The sequence below is a fragment of the Sciurus vulgaris genome (genome assembly GCF_902686455.1).
Source record: "Sciurus vulgaris genome assembly, chromosome: 3".
NCBI classification, from domain to species: domain Eukaryota; kingdom Metazoa; phylum Chordata; class Mammalia; order Rodentia; family Sciuridae; genus Sciurus; species Sciurus vulgaris.
Window position 1 is genome coordinate 12710979 of NC_136463.1, and position 21278 is coordinate 12732256.

Genomic DNA, 21278 nt, shown 5'->3' on the forward strand with positions numbered 1-21278 from the left:
AGTGAATGGAAACAGATTGATAAAAAGTATCTATAGGGATCTACCTGAAAGCAAATGTGAATTAGTTTCAGGAATTGGAATCTGAGATAGAAAAATACCTTCTATCTCAAGTGAAAGAGTCCAAAAATACTGAAATATTTGGTAGCTGTGATTCTTTCATGATGATGCCCTATTTCTGACTGACATTTATTGGTGTTTTATACACATCCACTTAAAACCAGCAAATTCCCTGAAAACACCTGGATTGAAGTAAAGGATGAATGATGTTGGTGTACTGTATACAGGGAGCTGTAACCTCCACAGCTAAAGAAATAAAGATGGGCACAAAAAATAGAAAGTAATCTTACCTCAAAATATAACGACAACATAAAATTTACATTCATCCAGAAAATCAGAGACACAAAATACAGATTATGAAAAGGTATATCATCAGTAAAATAATTTCAATAGGTGATATTTTTCTAGAAAGTTGGAATTTCATTGGCTACTGTCCAATGTATTTTAACAGTTATCAAACTTTAAGAGAATATGACCATTGTACAAGTCAACCTGGAGCAGAGACAAAACATTCCATACCCAAACACAGAGGACATTAATGTCCCTAGAAAAGGACACATATAGTAGGAGTTCTCCAAGTATTTGCTAAGTAAATAAAACAACATCAGATAAAATCTACCTTATTCAAGATTGAGTGATAAGGGAGAAAGAAACCAAATGGAGTCTAAGAGATACTGCAGAACCAGGGAAAGAGAACAACATTCTAGAGACACTGAAGAAAAAACTAGCATCAAATGAGCTAATGTAATGTCCAGAAAAAATAAAATAGCAGGAAAAGTGTAAGGTACCTTAACAAAAGAAATGAAATAGGGGATAAAGCCCTAGGAATTAGCCTTAAACAAAAAAGAATTAGTTTAAAAGAGGGAGCACTAAGATAAAAAGGGATTATAAAAGCAAAATTGCAGATCTGAATAAAAACCCATTATAATGAAATTAGCAATAAGCATGAATGCAAATCAATAATGTCATAAACTAGTTTTAAAATATACTCAGGACAAGCAACTGAAAATGAGGAAGAAAATTAGAAATATGAAGGGATGATAAAAGATATAAAAAAAGATGCGAAAAATGATATTAAGAAAAAATAGAAAATAAATGTTTGAAATAAACAACTAAGATATGTAATTTTTACTAGAAAGTTAAAATATTTATAGTTTCTTACTGCATCCAAGAATAAACCTTGAATATCACAATAATTTTCAACTATAAGGACAAAGAGGAAGGGCCTTAACATCAACAGAAAAAATTACCCACAAGTGAAAATCAAGATGGCACCATGCACTATACAAAAGATACCATAGATATTAGACCTACATGTGAAACCTAAACTATATAACTTCCAGAACAAACCATAGTGACAATTTTTGTGATTCAAGGATAGATCAAGAGATATTTCTTAGATATGACATCTAAAATCATGCTCTATAAGGTAAAAAATAATTGGATTCTATGAAAATTAAGACCCTGTGCTTTTTAATGACACTGTTAAAGGAATGAAAAGACAAGTCATAGATTGTGAAAAATATTTGCCCATAACATACTTAGAAAAGGACTTGCATTCATAATATATTTCAAAAGCTCTCAAAGCTCAACAATAAGAAATTAACTCAGTAAAATAAAGATAGTGAATAAAGGTCTCAGGAGAGCAATAGAGAGATCTGGGCCAAAGACAAAGATGTGCAATTCACTCAGTATATGGTACTTACTTGCATTAGAGAACTTAATGAGATCACTAAAGGAGAGGATGCAAATATTGAAGAAAAGCTGGTCAAGGACTCAACTGGGGATTTCTTAAAATACAGAATCCCAATAGCAAAGGATTCAGCTAAGGAGACTGAAATAGAGTAGCCAATTCAGTAGAAAATCACCAGATGCTTCTGGAAGAAAACGTTTCAAGTAAGAATAAAGGAACTCCAAATAAGCCAATCTGACATACAATCAGAGGAGTAAAAATTCTAAATAAACTTTCAGCAATGTTAAAAATCATGCATTGAGATCAGGATGTAAAATTGGTTTAACATTTAAAAACCTATCAGGGAGGGATTCAAGATGGCGGACTAGAGGGTGGCTGCATTTCGTGTTGCTCCAGGACTCAGGACTCAAGAAGAGGAGATATAGAGAGACTTGGGACCAACTCAAAGCAGCCGGGCGAGAGTCTCCCACTGGGCAGGCGTCCCAGACGGGGCAGGCGTCCAGGACAGGGCGGTAGCCCCCAAAGCAGGGATCTTTGCGAAGTAGAGCTGCCGGCGAGACGCCCCTCCCCCGGCCGGAGCAGAGATCGCAGACAGCTGGGAGCATTTGAGAGGTGGCTGTTCACCACAGCGCTTGGACTCGGCGCAACCCACCCGGGCTCTGGGAGGCTGCCCAAAGGAGAAGGTGCTCGGTGAGCTGTTTGGACTGAAAGCGACCACCCCTGAACACAGGGGGCTGCCCAGAGGAGAAGGAGAAATACGGGCTCGGCACGTCGTTTGGACTTGGAGCAGCTGCGCCAGGGCTCCGGGCGGCTATCCGGAGGAGCAGCGTGGGCTCAGGACTCAAGAAAAGAAGATATTGAGAGAGTTGGGACCAACTCAAAGCAGCCGGGTGAGTGTTTCCCACTGGGCAGGCGTCCTGGACGGGGCAGGCGTCCCGGAAGGGGTGGTAGCCCCGAAAGCAGGGAACTTTTGTGAAATAGAGCTGCCGGCGAGATGCCCCTCCCCCCGCCGGAGCAGTGATCGCAGACAACTGGGAGCATTGGAGAGGTGGCTATTCACCACAGCGCTTGGACTCGGTGCAACCGACCCGGGCTCTGGGAGGCTGCCCAAAGGAGAAGGTGCTTGGTGAGCTGTTTGGACTGAAAGCGACCACCCCTGACACAGGGGGCTGCCCAGAGGAGAAGGAGAAATACGGGCTCGGCACGTTGCTTGGAATTGGAGCAGCTGCTCCAGGGCTCCGGGCGGCTATCCGGTGGAACAGCCTTGTGAGTGGTTTGGTCCCAGAGCATCCGCTCCTGAACACAGGGGGGTTGTCTGGAGAAGGAGGAGGAGCGCGGCGGGGTGCTTGGGCTCGAAGTGACTGCACCAGGGCTACGGGAGGCAGTCGGGACAAGAAGGTGCACAGTGAGTTCTTGGGACTCGTGACGCACCAGATCTCTGGGTGACTGCCTGGTGGAGAAAGAGGTGCGTGGTGGGTCACTTGGTCTTAGAGCGACCGCACGTAACAACAGGTGGCTGCCGGAGGAAAAGGCGTGTGGCGGGTCACTGGGACTCGAAGCGATTGTAAGGGGCTCCAGGTGGCTGCTCAGAGGAGGGGCCGCATAGCCAGGCGAAAAGTGCAGAGCAGGGTCCTAGACGGCTTCTTGGTGGAAGAACCCCACAGACAAACTGAGGGGCGGAGCGAAGGCTCCAGGACTGCAGGCAGCTTCTCAGAGGAGAGGCAGCCTAAGGAGATTCGTTTGCGAAGGGTGAGGCTTCCAGGCCCAGGAGGTAGGTCCGGGTCCCTGGGAACATTGCAGAAGAAGGCTGCCCAGCCCAGGCGGTAGTTGTGAATTGAACGGAACCTCTGGGAGGAAAACCGACCAGCGAGACCTCCCCACCGGGTGACTCCTCCCTGTTGGGTGAGGTTCTCCCAAAAGGACTGTAAAATCAGAGACACAGGCCCAAACTGGTCTTGCATCAGCCCACATCCTACTTCCCTTCTACATGACCATTCATCAGCAAGTGAAGGTACCTCTGCCCACTAGCAGGGAATATACCCCATCGGAAGGCCACCACCCCTAGGGAGTCAGCTCCCTTGTGGAGCACTGCATTATCAACTTCCTCCAAGACTTCAGGCTACTGAAGACTAAGAGGGGATATAATAGAAATCTTCAGGGATATTATAAGACAATAGAGGAAATCTGCAATATCACAGCGGTCAACTGATACCTGAACAATATGAGAAAACAAGGAACGAAAATGCTGCAAACAAATCTAGATGTTACATCAATGAAACCCAACGACAGCATGGCAGAAGAAATGACAGAAAGGGAGTTCAGAATGTACATAATTAAAATGCTCAGGGAAGCAAATGACGAGATGCAAGAGCAAATGCAGGCACTGAATGATCGCACCAATCGACAGTTAAAAGAGCAAATACAGGAAGCAAAAGATCACTTCAATAAAGAGTTAGAGATATTGAAAAAAAACCAAACAGAAATCCTTGACATGAAGGAAACAATAAACCAAATTAAGAACTCCATAGAAAGCATAACCAATGGAATAGAACACCTGGAAGACAGAACATCAGACATTGAAGATAAAATATTTAACCTTGAAAACAAAGTTGAACAAACAGAGAAGATGGTAAGAAATCATGAACAGAATCTCCAAGAACTATGGGATATCATGAAGAGGCCAAATTTAAGAATTATTGGGATTGAGGAAGGCTTAGAGAAACAGACCAAAGGAATGAACAATCTATTCAATGAAATACTATCAGAAAATTTCCCAAATCTGAAGAATGAAATGGAAGATCAAGTACAAGAGGCTTATAGGACTCCAAATATACAAAATTACAACAGACCCACACCAAGGCACATTATAATGAAAATGCCCAACATACAAAATGAACACAGAATTTTAAAGGCTGTAAGAGAGAGGAATCAAATTACATTCAGGGGGAAACCAATACGGATATCAGCAGATTTTTCAATCCAGACCCTAAAAGCTAGAAGGGCCTGGAACAACATTTTTCAAGCCCTGAAAGAAAATGGATGCCAACCAAGAATCTTATACCCAGCAAAACTTACCTTCAAATTTGATGATGAAATAAAATCCTTCCATGATAAACAAAAGCTAAAAAATTTACAAAAAGAAAGCCAGCATTACAGAACATTCTCAGCAAAATATTCCACGAGGAAGAGATGAAAAACAAAGAAACAAATCAGCAATGGGAGGAACTATCCTAAAGGAATTGTCAAATAAAGGAAGAACCAAGTCGTCTCAAAATAAATAAATAAATAAATAAATAAAATGAACCAAATGACCGGGAATACTAATCATATCTCAATAATAACCCTGAATATTAATGGCCTGAACTCATTAATCAAAAGACATAGACTGGCAGATTGGATCAAAAAGAAAGATCCAACAATATGTTGCCTGCAAGAGACTCACCTCGTAGAAAGAAATACCCATAGACTAAAGGTGAAAGGATGGGCAAAAACATACCATGCACATGACTCAGCAAAAAAGCTGGAGTATCCATCCTCATTTCCGATAATGTGGACTTCAAGCCAAAGTTAGTCAGAAGGGATAAAGAAGGACATTTCATACTGCTTAAGGGAAGTATAAATCAGCAAGATATAACAATCATAAACATCTATGCCCCAAACAGTGGCTCATCCATGTATGTCAAACAAATCCTTCTCACTTTCAGAAACCAAATAGACCATAACACAATAATACTAGGGGATTTTAACACGCCTCTCTCACCACTGGACAGATCTTCCAAACAAAAATTGAACAAAGAAACCATAGATCTCAATAACACAATCAATAATTTAGACTTAACAGACATTTACAGAGTATACCATCCAACCAAGAGCGAATGCACTTTCTTCTCAGCAGCACATGGATCCTTCTCTAAAATAGACCATATATTATGCCACAAAGCTAATGTTAGCAAATACAAGAAGATAGAGACACTACCTTGTATTCTATCAGATCATAATGAAGTTAGAAATAAATGAAAGAGTAAAAAACGGAAACTACTCCAACACTTGGAGATTAAACAATATGCTCTTATATGATGAATGGATAACAGAAGATATTAGGAAGGAAATTAAAAAATTCTTAGAGGTAAATGAGAACAAAGAAATATCATATCAAAATCTCTGGGACACTATGAAAGCAGTACTTAGAGGAAAATTTATTTCATGGAGTGCATTTAATAAAAGAAGTAAAATTCAACAAATAAACGACCTAAAACTATGGCTCAAAGCCCTAGAAAAAGAAGAACAGACCAGCACCAAAAGTAGTAGAAGACAGGAAATAGTTAAAATCAGAGCTGAAATCAACGAAATTGAAACAAAAGAAACTATACAAAAAATTGACAAAATAAATAGTTGGTTCTTTGAAAAAATAAACAAAATTGATAAACCCTTAGCCACTCTAACAAAGAGAAGACGAGAGAAAACCCAAATCACCAAAATTCGGAATGAACAAGGAAATATCACAACAGACACGACTGAAATACAAAACATAATTAGAAGCTATTTTGAAAATCTATATTCTAACCAAATAGAAAATTTCGAAGACATCAACAGGTTTCTAGAGACATATGAATTGCCTAAATTGAACGAGGAGGACATACACAATTTAAATAGAACAATTTCAAGTAATGAAGTAGAAGAGGTCATCAAAAGCCTACCAACAAAGAAAAGTCCAGGACCAGATGGGTTCTCAGCCGAGTTCTACAAAATCTTTAAAGAAGAGCTCATTCCAATACTTCTCAAAGTATTCCATGAAATAGAAGCGGAGGGTACCCTCCCAAACTCATTCTATGAAACCAATATTACCCTGATACCCAAGCCAGACAGAGATAAATCGAGGAAAGAAAATTTCAGACCGATATCATTAATGAACATTGACGCAAAAATTCTCAATAAAATTTTAGCAAATCGCATACAAAAATATATTAAAAAGATAGTGCACCACGATCAAGTGGGTTTTATCCCAGGGATGCAAGGTTGGTTCAACATTCGGAAATCAATAAATGTAATTCACCATATCAATAGACTTAAAGTCAAGAAACACATGATTATTTCAATAGATGCAGAAAAAGCATTTGATAAAATACAGCACCCCTTCATGCTCAAAACACTAGAAAAAATAGGGATAGTGGGAACATTCCTTAACATTGTAAAGGCCATTTATGCTAAGCCCATGGCTAATATCATTCTAAATGGTGAAAAACTGAAAGCATTCCCCCTAAAAACTGGAACAAGGCAGGGATGCCCTCTTTCACCACTTCTATTCAACATCATCCTTGAGACTCTAGCCAGAGCAATTAGACAGACCAAGGAAATTAAAGGAATACGAATAGGAAAAGAAGAACTCAAACTATCCCTATTTGCGGATGATATGATTATATACTTAGAGAAACCAGGAAATTCCACCAGAAAACTGTTAGAACTCATAAGTGAATTCAGTAAAGTGGCAGGTTACAAGATAAATGCTCATAAATCCAATGCATTTTTATACATAAGTGAGGAATCCTCAGAAAGAGAAATTATGAAAACTACCCCATTCAACATAGCATCGAAAAAAATAAAATACTTGGGAATCAATCTCACAAAAGAGGTGAAAGACCTCTACAATGAGAACTGCAGAACACTAAAGAAAGAAATCGAAGAAAACCTTAGAAGATGGAAAGATCTCCCATGTTCTTGGATAGGCCGAATTAATATTGTCAAAATGGCCATACTACCAAAAGTGCTATACAGATTCAATGCAATCCCAATTAAAATCCCAATGACGTACCTTACAGAAATAGAGCAAGCAATCATGAAATTCATCTGGAAGAATAAGAAACCAAGAATAGCTAAAGCAATCCTTCGCAGGAAAAACGAAGCAGGGGGTATCGCAATACCCGAACTTCAACTTTATTACAAAGCAATAGTAACAAAGACGGCATGGTACTGGTACCAAAATAGACAGGTAGATCAATGGTACAGAATAGAGGACACGGACCCAAACCCAAATAAATACAACTTTCTAATACTAGACAAAGGCGCCAAAAATATGCAATGGAGAAAAGATAGCCTCTTCAACAAATGGTGCTGGGAGAATTGGAAATCCATATGCAACAGAATGAAACTAAACCCATATCTCTCACCATGCACAAAACTCAACTCAAAATGGATTAAGGACCTTGGAATCAGACCAGAGACTCTGCAGATTATAGAAGAAAAAGTAGGTCCCGATCTTCAACATGTCGGCCTAGGACCAGACTTCCTCAACAGGACTCCCATAGCACAAGAAATAAAAGCAAGAATCAATAACTGGGATAGATTCAAACTAAAAAGCTTTCTCTCAGCAAAGGAAACTATGAGTAATGTGAAGAAAGAGCCTACAGAGTGGGAGAATATCTTTGCCAATCATACTTCAGATAGAGCACTAATCTCCAGAATCTATAAAGAACTCAAAAAACTCTACACCAACAATACAAATAATCCAATCGACAAATGGGCTAAGGAAATGAACAGACTTCACAGAAGAAGATGTACAAGCAATCAATAAACATATGAAAAAATGTTCAACATCTCTAGTAATAAGAGAAATGCAAATCAAAACCACCCTAAGATTCCATCTCACCCCAATTAGAATGGCGATTATCAAAAATACAAGCAACAGGTGTTGGCGAGGATGTGGGGAGAAAGGTACACTCATACATTGCTGGTGGGGCTGCAAATTAGTGCAACCACTCTGGAAAGCAGTGTGGAGATTCCTTAGAAAACTTGGAATGGACCCTCCATTTGACCCAGCTATCCCACTCCTTGGCCTATACCCAAAGGACCTAAAGTCAGCATACTACAGAGATACAGCCACATCAATGTTCATAGCTGCTCAATTCACAATAGCCAGACTATGGAACCAACCTACATGCCCTTCAATTGATGAGTGGATAAAGAAAATGTGGTATATATATACAATGGAATATTACTCAGCCATAAAGAATGACAAAATTATGGCATTTGCAGGCAAATGGATGAAATTGGAGAATATCATGCTAAGTGAGATAAGCCAATCTCAAAAAGCCAAGGGACGAATGATATCACTAATAAGTGGAGGATGACACATAAAGGGGGGGAGGGAAGGGTTAATGTTAGGGTTAGAGTTAGGGTTAGGGAGGGGGACAAGTATGGAGGAAGAAAGTTCTGTATAGAGGGTAAAGAGGGGTGGGAGGGGTGGGGGGAAGAGAAAAAATAACAGAATGAATCAAACAACATTACTGTATGTGGATTTATGATTACACAAATGATATGCCTTTACGCCATGTACAAACAGAGAGGCAACATGTATCCCATTTGTTTACAATAAAAAAAAAAGAAGTATCATATGAGAAATATGTAAAAAAAAAAAACCTATAGTGCACAGTAGAACTGTATTTACAATTATCTTCTGATTTATGAAAAGTACACATTTCTAAACAATAAAATTTCTTATCAAGGTGACCTTATAGAGATATTTTGTTCACTTGTCACAGAAATTTTTGTTTAGTACTTAAGTTTGCAAGCTTCCTTTCAGCTTCTTTTTATATAGCTCCTTAATTTCATTTTTCCCATTTAAAGGAAATATTACTACTAATTCTTTGAGATATTTTTCACAAACCTTACAGACAAAATGAACAAGCCATAGTTCCTCACTGGCAATATCTAAAACTAAATTTAGCATTATACTATTCAGCTATACTTTAAAATTCTTACACAAGATTGATTTAACCTAGCAATCCCTTTCAACCAAAACTCAAAATTCAAGCTCCTGGGTATACTGGAAGGTTGTCTGCTGTTAATACAACTTCATCCAAATTTCACAGTAGGCAATGCTCCATTAAAAAGAAAAAAACCTAATCAAAATAAAGTCCCTTCCCTTCTTGAATAAGCACAAAAGTGTTTAGTATTCTATTTAAGTCTTCTATTAAGATTATGTCTAGTAAATAAACATATAAAAACATTGGCATTATAACTTTGCAGTTTTAATATCTTTAAGGCATTACTATTTGAAGATTAATTCCTGTTCCTACTAATATTATAAATGTTGATTTATAACAACAAACGAATAACTAAAGATAAATGAACAAGGTTTAAAAGTGCCTTGTAGGAGAACTCCTCCACTCATGTTTAAAAATATAACTCATTTAAAATATAACTTTAGGGGTAAATAATTTGTTTTCAACTGTAATAGAAGATTATAAACAGTATACATATTAAGCAAGAAGATATGTTTTTAAAAAGCTATATACTGGGAAAATAACATCCCAAAACTTTTTCACAAATTTCCTTACTTTAAACAAAACTATAGATAATGGCAGGCAAAGAAGAGATGCTAATTCCTACACAAATAAATAATTTTATAGAATGGCTTTCAATAACCAGATGGTAAACATTTGCTGAACAACACCAGTATTCAGAGTTGGCTTCCAATAAAAATACCACTTAAGAACATTCTAAATTGCTTCAGAAGGTATTGAGAACTTGTTTTCCAGTAATTCTATGTGCAAATTAAATTGTACTTGAATAAGAAATGATACATGAAAATGTAATTACACATTTTTAAAAGCTAAATATAAATATGTATGTATGTGTAGAGAGAGTTATACATAAGTACACACACTCATTACACACACACACACACTCATTACACACACACACGCTCTTACTCTGGTTATCTGAATGCCACCGAATAGTCAAGTTCTGTACCTACAGGAATGCACATAGGACTATTCTCCACACATATGTGCCTTGCTTGGTACCACATAAAAAACTTGTTGGAGTTATTTGCTCAACAAAAATGCATATATGTATTTATCAAAGGAAACCATATAAAATGTTCATAGCAACATTGTTAATAATATCCCCAAACTATAAACAGCTCCAGATGAATAGTGTCAGTAAAGTAAATAAACTACAATGATATGAAGTAATACAGATAAATCTCACAAATGTGTGTGGAAGAGAAGTAGCTAGGCACAAAAAAGTCCCATTCTATATGGGTCCTTATATGTAGCTCAAACAGATAAAACCAGTCAGGAATCTAGTTACTTTTTGTGGGGCAGGGACTGGTTAGGGGTCTGGGGGTAGGGATCTCACAGAATGGTGGTAACATTCAATTTCCCAGTTTGGCAGCTGGTTACAAGGGTGTGTTCAGTTTGTGGGTTTTTTGGTAAATATTTTGCATGTCAATAGAAAATTATAAAAACAATGGGACTATAATGTACCAATAACAGAAAGTAAGAAAATACCCTATGGGAGTACATGATGAACATCCTCAATAAGGTTATCTTCATAGTGTACAAAAACTAGGAAAGGGATATTACAGATCAACATCAGACACATGATAAACACAGGACATGTGCAGTTCATGATGAACAGGGCTTATTGCAGGGTCATTAATAAGATTTAAGATGAACTCAGAGTCCTAAAAGCCATGATTTAAGGAAAACAAGAATCACAATTTGGAACAACAGTAAGATTTCAAGGGACAGAACATTACCACACACTTTCTCTCTTGCTCAGTTACATCTTTACTGAGTGGACCATGTGTGTGGTTTACCCCTGGATCTGCGTTACCTTACACCCCTCTCTGTTTCTTATAGCAACCTTGTACATGCCACATAGTGGGTACAGTTCTGGGAAAACTGGACATGGGGGAAATTAGGAAGCACATGGAAAGCCAAACATGTGGCACTCCCACCTAGCATTCTTGTGGGGAAAGAACATCCCAGTTTAGACATTATCAAGTTTCCTCAAAATCTGTGCAATACAAAACTTGCACAGGTGTGTATGGTGGCTGTCACAGAGAGATCATGGCTTGTGTAGCGCTTTATACCAGTATCATCCAAGTTCCAAGAACAAGGTATTTGGTGGGAAGAATTAATAAATTCATTTGACAAAATCAAATACAAAATAGACATTGAATGGTAACAGAAGTATACACAAATGTGGCACTCAAGAGTTTACATTCTTGCCAGGAGTGGTAGCACATGCCTGTAATCCCAGTGGTTCAGAAGGATGGCAAGTTCAAAGCCAGGCTCAGCAAAAGTGAGGTGCTAAGCAAGTCAGGAGACCCTATCTCTGATAAAATAGGGATGGGGGCATGGCTCAGTGGTTGAGTGTCCCTGAGTTCAACTCTAGGGAACCCCCCCAAAAGAGTTTACATTCTTCATGTAAAAGTACACAGTATGTCCACAAGTATTGAAATTTTAAAATTCTCATCTTGAATTGTGTTTAAAACTTTAAACCTAGAATGCATAGCATTTAAATATTCACATTACACATGCTACTAGTCAAAATACTACCACACATTTAACATAACAGAAAAGAATCAACTAGTGATTTTTTTATTGTTTATTCTATTAGTTATACATGACAGCAGAATGCATTTTGATTCATTGTACACAAATGGAGTACAACTTTTCATTTCTCTGGTTGTACACAGATGTAGAGTCACACCATTTGTATAATCATACGTGTACAGAGGGTAATGATGTCTGTCTCATTCCACCATCTTTGCTTCCCGCTGCCCCCTCCCCCTCAACTATATTCTTTCTTTGAAGCAAAAATAATTCACAATAAATTTGTTACTTAAATATCAACTTGTGATATTTAATATCAACTTGTGATGCTTAAGTAACAAATTTATTATGAATTATTTTTGCTTCAAAGAAAGAATATAGCTACAACATGACACAAAATAAGATTCAAATAAATGAAAAGGAATATCATGTTCTTAGATAAAAGGATTCAACATTAGAAGATGTCGACATTTCCTCCATTGAAATGTGAATGTTCAGAAACATTAGTGACTATTTTTTTAACAAAATAAGGTAGTTACAAAGCTCAAATAGAAAAATATGAATGAAAGGTAACTGTAATAATGGCTGAGGTAACTATATAGCCATTTAACAAAAGGCAAAACCTAACTGGATCCACACTTCAGAAACTACAGTAGATACATTGCAAATGGGTCACAGATTTAAATGTAAAAATCAAACCATTTATATAGTAGAAGGTAAATGGAATAATTTTTGCCAGGTGTTTTCAGTAGGGAACTGGTTAAATAAATCATGTTACAGCAAATATACAAAATATAAAATAAGGAAGTTTTTTTATATCTTCACATGAAACTATCTTCAAGATACATCAATAAGTAAAAATAAATATATTTATATTTCATATATAAATTTGCAAAAAGTTAGTTATACATATTTCAAGATTACAAAGCAGCTTTGAGAAATTTTAAGATGAAGATTAAAAGGTAAACTAATATAATATCCAGAATTTGTAACTCACTTTTCTCATTTTAACAAAACTGCATGATTAGTGTGTATTAACAGTGTCAACAGGCATCTGGCCTGAGGCTATGGGTCAGATTTGAACTTGTTTTATCTGTTTTCAAAAATGCAGTAAAAGTTTTATTTATAATGTATACATTGATACAACAGACACTTGGAGAGAGAGACATAGTATGCACAAATACAAATGAAAACAACATGTTTTCATTAAATACAGGTTTGGTTCCTACAGGGTCATTTGTAACCATATCATCTAAGAACCACTACGTGGTAATGAAAATACTACTACATATTTTCAATACTACCCGAAAACCAGAAAACTTTTCTGTTAGTGTTAGGGTAAAAAAGTATTTGTAATGTTTACTTCCTGACAATGCAAAAATATGTAAAATAGATCAGCATAAATTGCTGTCATATCATCTTTGTATTTTAGTACAAAAGAGGAATTTGAAAAAGTTATCAAACAGATGCTTTTAAAGGCTTAATTGAATACTTTAAAATAGACAATTTATAAAGGAATACAAATAAGAGAAAAATAACTCAAACTATCCCTATTTGCCAACGTGATTCGATATTTAGAAGACTCAAAAAATAACTAGATAACCCAAAAAACAACTTCTAGAACTATATATATTTATATAATTAAGAAGTTCTAGAAGTTTTCTAGAACTAATTCAGCAAAGTAGCAGGATATAAATATAAAAAGTAGCAGGATATAAAATTGCATTCCTATACATCAGTGATAAATCAACTGAAAGAGAAATTAGAAAAACTATCCCATTCACAATATCCTCCAAAAAAACAAAATACCTGGGAATCACTTTAACAAAAGAGGTGAAAGTCCTCTTCAATGGAAACTACAGAACTCTACAGAAATTAAAGACCTTAGGAGATGGAACGATCTCCCACATTCTTGGATAGGCAGAATTAATATTGTCAAAATGGCATACTACTAAAAGCACTATGCAGATTTATTTATTTATTTATTTATTTAGGTACTGGGTATCGAATTCAGAGAAGCTCAACCACTGAGTCACATCCCCAGTCCTGTTTTGTTTTTTATTTGGAGACAGGGTCTCACTGAATAGATTAGGGCCTGGCTTTTGCTGAGGTTGGCTTTGAACTCGAGATCCTCCTGCCTCAGTTTCCCAAGATGCTGGGATTATAGGCATGCATCATCATACCCAGGGGCGCTATACAGAATTAATTCAATTCCTATTAAGGATCCAATGACATTCTTCATAGAAATAGAAAAAGCAGTCATGAAACTCATTTGAAAAAATAAGGGGCCCAAAAGAGCCAAAGCAATCAATCCTCAGTGAGAAAAGTTAAGCACGAGGCATCACAGTACCAGACCTTAATTATACTACAGAGCTACAGCAACAAAAACAGACATGAAGACCAATGGTAGAGAATAGAAGACACAGAGATAAACCCACATAAATAGTTATCTCATACATACTAGACAAAGGCCATAAGCATACATTGGAGAAAAGACAACCTCTTCAACAAATGGTGCTGCGAAAACTGAAATCCTTATGTAACAAAATGAAATCATCTGCCGATCTCTCACCCTAAACAAAACTCAACTCAAAGTGGGTCAAGGACCTAGGCATTAGACCACAGACCCTACTAGAAGAAAAAGTAGGCCCAAATCTCCATCATGTCAGCTTAGGAACTGAATTTCTCAACAAGACTCCTAAAGTGTAAGAAGTAAAATCAAGAATTAATAAATGGGATGGTATCAAACTAAAAAGCTTCTTCACTAAAAAGCAAAGGAGACAATAACATGAAGACAGAGCCTACAGAATGGGAGAAAATCTTTGCTGCATGCACCTCAGATAGAGCATTAATCTTCAGGATATATAAAGAATTCAAAACACTTAAACACCATAAAAACAAATAACTCAGTCAATAAATGGGCAAAGGAACTGAACAGACATTTCACAGAAGAAATAGGATCTGTCTACAAATACAAGAAAAAGTGTTCAACATTTCTTAGCAATTAGAGAGATGCAAATTAAAACTACAGATATTTCATCTCACTCCAGTCAGAATGGCAATTATGAAGAGTACAGGTAACAGGAAATGTTGGTAAGGATGTGCGGAAAAATGTACACTCATATAAAGCTGGTGGGACTGTAGACTGGTGCAACCACTCTGGAAAGTAGTATGGAGATTCCTCAGAAGACTGGGAATAAAACCACCATTGGACCCATTTATCTCACTCCTCAGCAAATACTCAAAAGACTTAAAATCAGCATACTACAGTGATGCAGCCATATCAATGTTGATAGCAACTCCAATTCACAATAGCTAAGCTATGGAACCAACCTAGGTTCCCTTCAACGGATGAATGGATGAAGAAAATGTGGCATACATTCACAATGGAATACTACTCAGCCATAAAGAAAAATGATTTATGGTATTCGCTGATAAATGGATGGAGCTGGAGAATATCATGCTAAGCAAAATAAGCCAATCAGATGCTGACTCACAATAGGCACCGGGGAGGGAAGAGTAGAGGTTCCTCAGACAGGCTAGGAGGGTATCAGAGGAAGGTAATGGGGATGGGAATGGGAAAGACAGTAGAATGAATCAGATATAACATTCCTATGTTCATACATGAAAACACAACCACTGTAACTTGCATATCATGTACAACCACAAAAAAGAAAGTTATACTCCATGAATGTATGTGTTAAAATACATTCTACTGCCATGTATATCCAAAAAGAGCAAATAAAAATAAATAAATAAATAAATAAATTAGACAATTTATACAATATCTCAAAATGATGCTTTATTATTTTGTAGTACCTAAAACTTATAAATCAAATTTGGTAAACACAGGAATATTAAAAAAAGGAATAAGTTAAACATACTTTCTATATCTATTGTGGATCATACCTAGTGCCATATGCATACTGATAGATTTTTTTAACTCCTCCAAAAAAGAAACAATACTTTTGTAGTGGTAGTCCTTCACAGAATTATAATAAATTCTTTTGTTATATGTAGTTATTTTTCATGTATTATAGTATATTGTTTCTCATATACTTTTTGTACTTATCTTCAAAAAATGAACACATATAATTCATTCTATTTATAGTTACAGAAAACTTTTCATTACTAAAAGGTATTAAAATCATTTTCTACAGTAAAAATGAAATAGGATACAAAAACTATTAGGATGTACACAGAAGAAAAAATTAAAAAGAGAAGCAACATTAAACTAGTTTCATTTCTTAGAAATAACAAATGGCAAGTTAACTTTTAGGAGTTAGCATTTTAAATGAAAAATGCTGACTATAATGCAGTATCTCTCTTAAATAATAATAGGTTCTGAAATATCACCTGAGACCTAAACCAAAGTATGAGCTGGCAGTTTCAATTGCTTGGAGAGAGTGTATCAACTACATCATATTCTCAGGGAACAACACCTAGTCTTTTATTTTTTTTTCCCATAAGTCAGAAAAAGCCACTCAATTTTTCTACTAATATCTCAAACACATCGCCTAACATCTTAATACATATGAGTAACTCCACATGGTTGCAAAATTCTATGATGAATTCTATGAGAGAATCAAAGAACCTGAGACTTGGAAGTCATTAGGAGAGAAGAAAAGTACTCTACGGCAGGAGCCTATCTGACAAGGTAACCAGATGAAGGAGAACAAGCAGGATGAGACAGGGAGCTCAGCAATGGAAGAGAAAGGGAGAGTCATCACTGGCTGCCAACACCTCTGCAGACAAAGCAGGACAAGATCTCCCTTTACAACTCAGGGGGGACCTGTCCTCTGAGAAGCCTCCTGTTACCAATCCCTCTCACTGATTAGTCCCTTATGCTTTTGTAAATCCTTTGACTTACACCATTTATTATGTATTCATATGTATATGAATGCATATATTCCTGTTTTCTCTGATATCCTCTACTATACATTCAACTAAACCCTTATTGAATGAATGTAAGAAAGAATAACTACATAAATGACCAATACTGCATACCAAAAGATTTTTTTCACCTCTGTGCATATTTATTAAAATTTTTTTTTCTGATAGCCAAAGCAAGTTTCTGTATCATATAGCTGTCTTTTAGCAAAATGGAATTGTCTTTGGGCTGATGGAATGTAACATTATTCTTAGATTCAAAAACAGTAGTAGTCACTCCCCAGAATAGTTTTCTTTGGGCAAACAACCACTTGTTTACTTTGAAGTTTGGATTGCACAATAACTTATTCTGGTGCTATTAGTCTAGATTACTCCTGCTATACTGGGTGCTGTACTATTGCAATCACACAGACACTTTATGAAAATGAAGATATCACATGCTTAGGGGACAGGAGAAATAAACCTACAGGAAATTTTTACTTCAAATTCTCAAACTGTTTCCTTTAACTCCAAGATTCAGTATTCTGATAAAGACCTTGAGAGCCCTTAAAGAGTATTAGTTTTGTCATTACTCAAGTTACAGTAGGATGATAAAAGTCATTTGAGTTCATGTTTAATGGATATTATCATTCTCTTTTAATTTCATCTAATTCACACTTGATGTGAACAATCAATAAGCCTTTGTGTAGATAAAAAATTGGTGTCTTGTAATGTCATAATACATAAACAATTTTAAGATAATTCTATTCAGCAACTGAGCCAATACACATTACTAAAAAGCAATCTGAGAGAGAGGGAATGGTTTTGTAGTCTTCCCAGGGAAAATCTCATATGAAGTTTGATGCTGACTGTTCTTTTAGGTCTTTCTGTAAGGTATTCCTAGTTGGAGGTTTGAGAAAGCAAGAAAAATGGAATGAGCTAATTCTCTAGGAGTTTGCTGGGTACACTGGGTACACTGTGCTTGAGCTTAAGCAATTTCTCTTCTTAAATCACTTTCTTGGGTCAGGTACCCTGTTGACCTCTGTCCAATTATAGTTCTTATTGTTGTGTATTGTAATTGCCAAATTTCTTAAATACCTTTCCAAGTAGACTATATGGTCTTCTGGGAAAGGACCACACGTTGCCTGACACATGGTAGAAACTCAGTATTTACTGAACAAATCAGTGTTTTCAGCTAAAAAACTTCAAGATAAAACCTAGTCATATTTAGGAAATGAATGGAGAAGACAAACTCTAAGTCTTCGATGCACATTTATGTATTATATCTTAAGACAAAAGCCTTTCCTAAACAGTGACTATATAGTGATCTCTTTCTAAATATAACAACTAGAACATCTCATTACCCAAATTTCTCAAGAAAATCGACAGAGGGATTTCTAAATGTCTTAAGATTGTAATCTCATTTTTTAAAAAATCTGTTTCCATTTAAGAGAAAGAAAGCATATGAAACCACTAGGTTCTATTTTCTTACATTCCTATCACTTAAAAATTGTTGGACTTGTTTTTCTTCTTTAAAAAAAATACTGACTAGTAATAAAATTCTGAAAATAGAATTCATGATGGAAAACCAATGAAAATGATCCATAGCAATGCTCATATAAAATATGATGCTTAGGTTCTAATTACTTAATTTGGCTCACATTTAGTATGAAGGTATATATTTTAAAATTAAATCTACTGTGATTTTTACTCACTTCAAAGATTCCTCAAATTTATGAATTTTCTTTTGAGCATCTTCTTTTTCTTTATCAAGTTCATTCTGCAAGTCATGAACCTGCCATGACAAGAACATGTGAAATTTACTAAAAGACAAGTATACTCAAAAGAGAAATACAAATAATGAAACAGTAATTTCAAATCCACTTTTAGTCTTTTAGTATAAAATTTAGACACTTCAAGATAGAAATTTAGGCAGCCATAATAATTTATTATAGAATGATTTCAATGGTATACTTCAAATATCAATTTTCTATTCAAAGCTAATAATTACTTGAATCTACCTACATGTCAATTCTCCTAAAACTGACATGTAAGAAACTGAAAAAGGCACCACATTTGATTTTTTAAAATTATACTTTAGCCCAAGGAAAGGAATATCATGAGATGCAAGAAAATACGTAAGTAATATGTCCATCCTCCTGAAGCATAAGGGTTTTGATGAGCAGTTTTCTATCCCACTGCTGGGCATGATTCATACGCCTGCTTACTGAGTTTGGGATGATATTTCCCCACCATGAGCACCTCTTTCCTGAAGGCAGCATTCTTCGAGTAGGTAGGATGGCAACATCAATAACAAGGGCTAAATGAAAATGCCTTTTTGCAAAAAGCTCTTCACACACAAATGCAGGCAAGAGTACCCAATGTGAATACTACAGGGATCTCAAAATATGAAAGGGAAAACCAGTACAGCTCTACAGAATGGGAGGAATAAAATAGCAGCCTCACACAGCAACCAAGGACAGAGACTGACAGCAAGAAAGCTCTTAACGTAGGGGAATGAGAACACCTGCTATGGATCTGCAGGCAACCATGGGGAGACCGAAAGTGTAACACGTGGACAGTGAGATGAGAGAGAAGTGATGAGAGCAATGAACATACACAGGCAATAAGCTACATAAAATGCTGAAGCAATGCTGGCCAGAAAGTGACTTCTGTCTGTTTGGATGGGGGCCTGTTTAACTCAAACCCTGTACTGCTTGGCCTTTTCCTTATTATTTTTACTACCATGGAACTCAGGATTGGAGCCAGGGGCTTGTGTATGTTAGGCCAGCACTCCCCCACTGAGCCACATCCCAGCCCTTTTTATTTTTGAGACAGGGTCTCACTACGTTGCGCAGGCTGGCCCCAAACATACAACCCTCCTGCCTCTGCCTCCCCGTAGCTGGGGTTACAGGCATGTGTCACTACACCAAGTTGTCCTTTTCCATTTTAAATTCTCTTTAATTTTTTCCAGTTGGAATTTTAGTAAGGTAAATAAATTGATTAAATCAACACTCTTCCTTGAAAACTAAAAGGAGTAGGGATAGAGGAGGCAACTTTACATGATAATATCAAAAAGCTTGTACTGTCTGCTATGATGGTAATCACTAATGTGAGAAAAATACTGAGTAGCAGAGAACGTGCAGGGTGACAGGGGTGTGAATGATCAGGGGCCCCTCTACCCCCTATTTTAAACAGCAAATTTAAAATACCTCATAAAGGCTATTTTTATTACCAGGAAAAATCAACTTGCCTTGCAGATCTTTGTCACTACATTTATTCTGTTTTACATGGGAACAAAAGAAGTCTGTTGTTCAAAATTTTGCAATCTTTCTTACTTTGGAACCCTAACATGTACTACAGGGTTTGGCACATAGTAAGCATGTTTAACTGGAATACAAATATTACTAAAGTGATAGGAGCACGAGTCCCAACACAAATCTAGTCTTTTGAAGGTCTACATTCAAATAATAAAACTCCAAATTGGAACCCAGCAATGACCTAATGTGAAGATTCTAGGAACATACATTTTTATATCACTAAAATCCTTTCTTGAAATAAAATCTTGCCTAAGTGCTCTGGCTTGGACTTTTAGTACTATGTTGATTAAAAATGGAATATGATATCAGCTGGGGTTTATTACATATGGCTTTATTATGTTGAGGTACATTCCTCCTACACTTAATCCATTTGTCATGAAACAATGTTGAATTTTGTCAAATGCTTTTTCTGCATCTGTTGAGATGATCAGGGAATTCAGTCCTTCATTCTATTATTGTCACTGATGTATCATATTTATTGATTTGCCTATGTTGAACAAATCTTGCATACCAGGGATCATGGTGTCTGATCCTTTTAAGGTGCTGTTGAATTTAGTGTGCCAGTATGTTGTGGAGGATTTTTGCATCTATGTTCATCAGAAACACTGACCTGTAATTTTTTTTTTTCTTAAACTGTTCTTGGTTACAGATAATAGTTTTTAATTTCACAACTAAATGCTATAAAGAGGGCTGGAGATATAGCTCAGTTGGTAGAGTGCTTGTCGAGCATGCACAGACCCTGGGTTCAATCCCCAGCACCATCAATTAAAAAAAAAAGAAAGAAAAAAGAAAGCAGTTTCAGGTTTTAAAAGAATTAAATAAAATAAATGCCATAAAGATTTCACAATAATACTTCTCTAATACTCAGCAAGTAAACATTAACTTCTATGCATTTTCTAAATAAAATAGCTTAGCACATGTTTATTTATCCCTCACCTAGTCATTTTATTTTCTTTACTATAATCTGAGGATGTTGATCCAGGTGGCTGTTTTAAA

General features: G+C 36.4%; 1 protein-coding gene across 8 annotated transcripts in view; it reads right to left on the bottom strand.

Annotated features, from left to right (window-relative positions):
• The window catches only part of CEP112 (centrosomal protein 112), a gene marked incomplete at its 3' end in the record, with an annotated part of 475585 nt that overhangs the window by 305478 nt on the left and 148829 nt on the right, over positions 1-21278 (bottom strand). For all 8 annotated transcript variants that reach the window (XM_079131573.1, XM_079131569.1, XM_079131572.1 and 5 more), the window contains one exon: positions 18678-18757. In XM_079131573.1, the coding sequence (XP_078987699.1) occupies positions 18678-18757 (80 nt within the window). The remainder of the gene's footprint in view (positions 1-18677; positions 18758-21278) is intronic.